Genomic DNA, 6,000 nt, shown 5'->3' with positions numbered 1-6,000 from the left:
GAGAAAAATCATCAGCATAGTTGTGAAAACGTGACAACAAATAAACAAAGTGCAAAATTTTTGCTCGTTATGCGAATTGCTCGTTAACCGAAGTTCCACTGCACTGTGATTTAAAACATTAATGTATCCGAAAATTGCAAAAACAAAAAAACTATCGGTGGGGGTCATTTTGAGCCCATCCCGTCTTTCTAGGTATACTCCCGCGATCCGTCTTTCTAGTGTTAATGCGGCACATTAATCAAATCAAGAACAGGTCATCAATTTTAATACAAGAATTAAAACAGTTGTGTTCTTTTTATTCGATAAGTGGCAGCACACATTCCAGGTTTTAAATGATATTTCTTTATATTTCGTATTTTTACACATGTAAATATACTGAACTGTGTTTTAGGGCGCTGTAGCTCAAGTCGATAAGATATTGTCCTAAAGTACCAAAGGATGTTTGGAGGTGTCACGAATTCGATACCCGGTTCGTCCTTGTCAGAAACTTTCCGGATCTAGGGAATGTCACATACAGAAACGGTGAAATGAGCAGGGAAAAAGATCAGATAGCGCACCACAACCTCTCGGTGACTGTAACAAAAATGACTATCGTTCGGAATCGACAATAAATTCTATATCCCGGTCTAATTAGGGGCTATTCAAGTATTAAGTAAGCAGATTTTTTGCCATTTTTGACCCCCTCCCCCCTTGTCAGCAAAATTTCGTCAGCAGCTTAGAATATTTCATATCTTCAAAAAGGGGGGTTGATGACGTAAGCAACCTTAAAAACCCCCGCCTCCCCCCCTTGTCATCAAAAGTCAGCAAATCCGAATCCCCCCTCGATGCTGACGTAATACTTGAATGACCCCCTTAGCCCTCGTGTGCAGAAAATTACGAATTCATTAAAACCATTTTCCTTTTTTCATCAGGAAATTATAATATTATAAGCTCTAAAAACGAATTTTTGTTAGAAATTTTTTTATCCACTAGAAGTGAGGATTCTTGAATTTCAGAATTAAGGTGTACTTTATGGGACATCCAGGGCTATCGAAACACACAAGTCCCACTCGGGCATGGGCCCCCCCCCCCCCCAAATTCTGCAGTAGAGCCCTATGCTGCGATCGTTGGATCCTCTGTCGCGGGTCCTCCCTATTATGAATTTATTGGGAGAAAAAAAATGAAGAGAATCATCTCAGCCCCCCCCCCACCCCCCGGGCCGGAGCTTTGTCAGTCCCATCCCGGACTGACAAAGCTGGGACTGACCGCATGGGCACCCCCCCCCCGTGGGGGGGGTGCCCATGCGGTTAATTGGTTGCAAAATGTTCAGTCGTGCCGTTTTGTTCATATTATTTTAACATGAGATTTTTTTCCTTTAAGCTAAAAAATCCTGCCCTAGTGGCATGGTGGTAAGATGCTCGTGTCAGGTTCAAACCGGGGGAAGAATATAGAAATCTTACATAACAACCTTGAGGCGACCCCCCATAGATGGCGCCTTCATGTCCAACCTAACTCGTTATGGCAATAAATTGCAATATAGCGATATGGCCGGAGTTGGTGTTTGGTAAAACAGTAGTAGATAAAAAATCCTACTTTTTTTATCCAACCATTTTGAGGAGTTAGAATGTGACTGCGTAATGATTTTCGAATCACGATGTGTACTTTTTAATGTACTAGGGGTCATTCAAGTATTACCTCAGCATCGGGGGGTTTTGGATTTGCTGACTTTTGATGACGGGGGTGGGGGGGGGGGGTTTGAAAGTTGCTTACGTCATCAACCACTCCTTTTGAAGGTATGAAATATTCTAAGCTGCTGACGAAATTTTGCTGACAGGGGGGGGGGGGTCAAAAATGGCTAAAAATCTGCTTATGTAATACTTGAATGGACCCCCATACGTTCTATAGATCCCTTGAGAAAGTCTTCCAGACGAAAACTGTGAATCTCACCAAAAAAATTGACCAAGAACTTGAGTGTTTGTTTTTTCTAATCACATTCATGTACCTCCGCTGCTTGAAGTTCATAGCGAAAGTAGTTCCACGGGTACACGAGTTCTTGTGACGATTTCGGCCCGATTGGTACATTGTGAACAGAATACAGATATGATTGTGACCAAGGAAGGAAATATCCCGACTACTAAATAGTCTTGTATCCTGTTACTAAAATCAGAGCCGCAACTAGGGGGAGAGAGCAGGCGAGTCTGGTGCCTCTGGCACTGGTTCAGATCGGGTGCCGACTTTAATTTTCAACTGTTCCTTCTACACACATTACCACCTTGCTAACAAAGTATCTAATTGCGACCTTGACTAAACCACACACGCACCTCGCCCATATCCCTCTGCGGAACTTCCAACGGATTGGTACATGTTGGAATGTGCGTGTATGTGTCGTGTACCAACGTGAAGTTTGTTTCTGTATGGTACTAGTGCTGCCCATCTTCTATCTCTATTCCAATTTATATCAGCGAAATATCCCAGCTTAGGACCCCCCTGCTGTCGAGCCTCATTGAAGAAACGAGGCATTAAATGAAAGGGAATGGTTAGGGAGCTGGCTTCTGACTGTGCAGGTCTGGGTTTGAATCCCGGTTCGGGCATGGATGTCTACTATTACACTAACAAAAATTCCCGGGACAGATCGTAAAGATCTCTTGGGGATACGTAGTGATTGAATTTAAAAAAGAAGTTGGAATGACCAAAAAATTACGGCTATGCCCGTATAACCAGTGGGGAATTTATGGGAGACCCACCTCCTTTTTCCCGTTCAAGCGAAATGCTATAATTCATGAAGTTTTCGGAACTTGCAACACTACAAATTAAAGAGGAAACAAAACGGTTAAAACTGTGACATTTTTCAAAAAAGTCAGGATGGAGAAAAAAAACAGAAAAACGGGAGTTTCACGGAAAATATGGTATAAAATGCAGGATATGTGTTCACTTCATGCTGAGACTAATTTTTTAACCATGAGGCTTTTCGAATAGACGGCATAATCATCATCAGCATCACTTCGAGGGACAAACATTAGATAATCCTCCAGGACCGTCATTTCAACTTTTTCCGGGGGGGGGGGGGGGCAAAGCAAAAGTCAGCAAACCCCCCCCCCCCCCCCCACCCCTTGTCAGTAAAATTTCGTCATCAGCTATTAACTCATATTTTCATAAAGGGTGGTTGATGACGTAAGCATTATCCAAACCTCCCCCCTCTCGTCATCATCAAAAGTCAGCAAATCGGGACCCCCCCCCCCCCATCGATGATGACGTAATACTTGAACGGCCCCATACACCATTTTTAGTGTATTTTCAAAAGCCAGGGATATGCGAATATGCTCAAGCGCGAAAATGAGAATTAGTCTCCGTATTGTCTTATATTATCCAATTGCATCAATCCATGTAGTTTAGGATGTTTTGAAATTAAATATGGCCCATGTAAATAGGCTGACCATATTTCCTCGAAAGAACGGGAAATTAGGATTCCAAATACGGGATATCATCAATTATTGCCAAAAATGACGCCAAAAATAAACAAAGCTGCCAAATATTGGAGAAATTACGTAAAAATGAAAATGGCGGGAAACAAAGCATTACTGGGAATCCCAGTGGATTTAAATGAATTCCACGAAATAAAACGCTCACCAAGACAAATGTGAGAGATTAATATTCTTATTTATAATTTTAATTATCGTAATGTAATTTATGAGTGGGAAAATAATTTGATTCTTTGACTTCAGTAATGAATAAAAATTCAGGTAAGCTTTGTGTAAAAAACGGGCAAAGCTGGGACACTTTCGGTAAAAAGTCAGGATAGCCAAAAAAACAGAAGAAACCGGGACTGTCCCGGGAAATACGGGACGTATGGTCACCTTACATGTAAATCACATTGAAGAAATTCCGCAGCTTTAATAAAGCACATCGATAACTTTGAAGTTAAAAAAAAAATTTCGAAATATCTAACTCCCATTAAAAAAAAAAGAAGAAAAAAAACCAATTCATTTCTATGTTTGTTTAATTTAGATTCGTTTCTTTCATGAGTCGCACAGGAAGTCACCATCTTGGTTACCTTGTATGTCCCTCATAAAAAAGGTAAATATCACGTGACCCAAAAACTTTCCGAAATCTCCCTGCCACAACAGGATAATCGCACATACTCGTCCGATAGGTCCCTGTGTATCACACATACACATCATTCTGCTGTGCTGGTGTAAACAAACCTCCAACTTAGAGCATAGAGAACTTAAGAGCCATGGCTAATGCATTGGAAAATTTGATTTTGAGGTTGCTTTCCCCGAATAATGAAGCTCTCGCTGAGGTGAAATCAGTTTCTTTTCCTCTTTGTCCTAATCTCTGAATTTTCCCGCATAATTTGAATATATATTTCGTATTTTGAAAAATATTGAAAGCGCTGGATATACGGGACACGTGTGTGCGTTGCCGGCTATTTGTAACGTCATTAATGTATTTTAATTTCTGTGTTGTCATAATAAAATACCTGATTCATTCGCTAATCATCTAATGAAATGTTTCTTAACAGTTTGAAAAATGTTTCGTTTTGTTTTCCCAAGTTTCTGTATTAAGAATTTCCGAGTGAAAAAGAAACTGAATTGAAATGGTATCTACAATATGAAATATAATTTGATTTTAAATCTTTTATGTTTCAATTCACCCTTTGAAATGAGTATATTACTCAGGTGTTCCCCCCCCCCCGTGTCCAGAGCCCAAATTTTGTGTACAGGGGTGGGGGGGGGGGGGTTACCTATCAAAATGGACATGTACACTTGGAATGGAAACTGCTACAGCAGGGATGACAGTGAAGTAGTAACCGAGAGACACAGGCTCTGTCACATTTGGTGATATAAGCACATTGTCCCTGGGGGACTCTGGTGCCTCTGGGGAACCTAACCTAAGTTTGAGAAAGATATATATACACACACACACACATATGGGCAGGTGCCATTATGCACATTGCCAGTAAGCAAGTATAAAATTTATGAACGAAAAGTGCTGATTGAGTTAACTCTATAATGCCCATAACCGCCTCAAGTCGGCCCAGCTAGGGGGTATGGGTATGTTTTGGTGGGCTTTTGTCACCAACGGGGAAGAAGATGAAAACTCTTGTCAGAGGCGGGAACGGAAAAGACAAGTGCAACGCCCTATCAATGGGATTTTAATAGCTGATGTACTAGAATGTTCCTTGAGAATGGACTAAGGGTACTCAATGCATTTTACAAAGAGATAATACTGTGAGGAAAGGGGTGTTTTCAGTTGACAAATTATCTCCCGAAAATCCATTGAAATGAAAGGGTGAACGTCAGTGCAAAGGGTGGCATGAATAGAAACTCATAGAGAAAAGGTGGGGAGAGGGAAAGTGGCCGAAATTTGGACAAGTCCACTTCGAACACAAAAAACTTGGTATTTTCACGACCCTCCCAGGTTTTCTATCTGGGCATTAAAGAGTAAATAAATCACAATTATGAATCACAGGTTATTACTCCCAAATTCGAGAATAGTTCTTGATAAAATTTGATCTGTTTCTCTTCTGGAATTTTCATTGAATCAGTTACTATCAATCAATGAAAATGGTCAATCTGTCGCTGCACTGATATAATCACTGCACAGCGTGGTTTTATTCAGTCCAAAGACAGCAATTGCGACCTGTGTCCAGCTTCTCAGTAAGCCCGCATGGATCATATCCATTCTCGACTACTCTGGCTCCTCCTCCTCTCAGATGAATGGGGTGCATCCTGAAGCGGGAGGATTCTTGCATTGCTCAAGCCAAGGTATTTGCAGATGTTCAGCTTGGTCTCTGAAGTGGAAGGCTGTTGTCTTAGGGCATAGAGTGATGTAATGAAGAAGCATGTGCCTATGACCAAACATGCAAATTTATCACTATGGATTGATTTGAACCTATAATGGTTAGCCAGAAACGGACCCTGGTCTGTTACGAACATTATCTCACGTGACCATTTATGGTTCTGCGGCATTTCATGTCACAAGATGCTATGGGTTGATCCATAGGGCTGTGTGTTGTCA

General features: G+C 41.2%; 1 protein-coding gene across 1 annotated transcript in view; it reads left to right on the top strand.

The window, feature by feature from the left end:
- The first annotated feature begins 4,137 nt into the window (after positions 1-4,137).
- The window catches only part of LOC149082818 (importin-4-like), a 67,292-nt gene continuing 65,429 nt past the window's right edge, over positions 4,138-6,000 (top strand). Inside the window, exon 1 of the mRNA XM_089235986.1 lies at positions 4,138-4,279. Within this exon, the coding sequence (XP_089092112.1) occupies positions 4,214-4,279 (66 nt within the window). The 5' untranslated portion in view covers positions 4,138-4,213. The remainder of the gene's footprint in view (positions 4,280-6,000) is intronic.

This window comes from Pholcus phalangioides, unplaced genomic scaffold (assembly GCF_987345545.1).
Source record: "Pholcus phalangioides strain wild (caught in Gottingen) unplaced genomic scaffold, Ppha-v1.0 ptg000009l_1, whole genome shotgun sequence".
Taxonomy (NCBI): domain Eukaryota; kingdom Metazoa; phylum Arthropoda; class Arachnida; order Araneae; family Pholcidae; genus Pholcus; species Pholcus phalangioides.
This window is presented reverse-complemented; position numbering and strand designations above follow the sequence as displayed.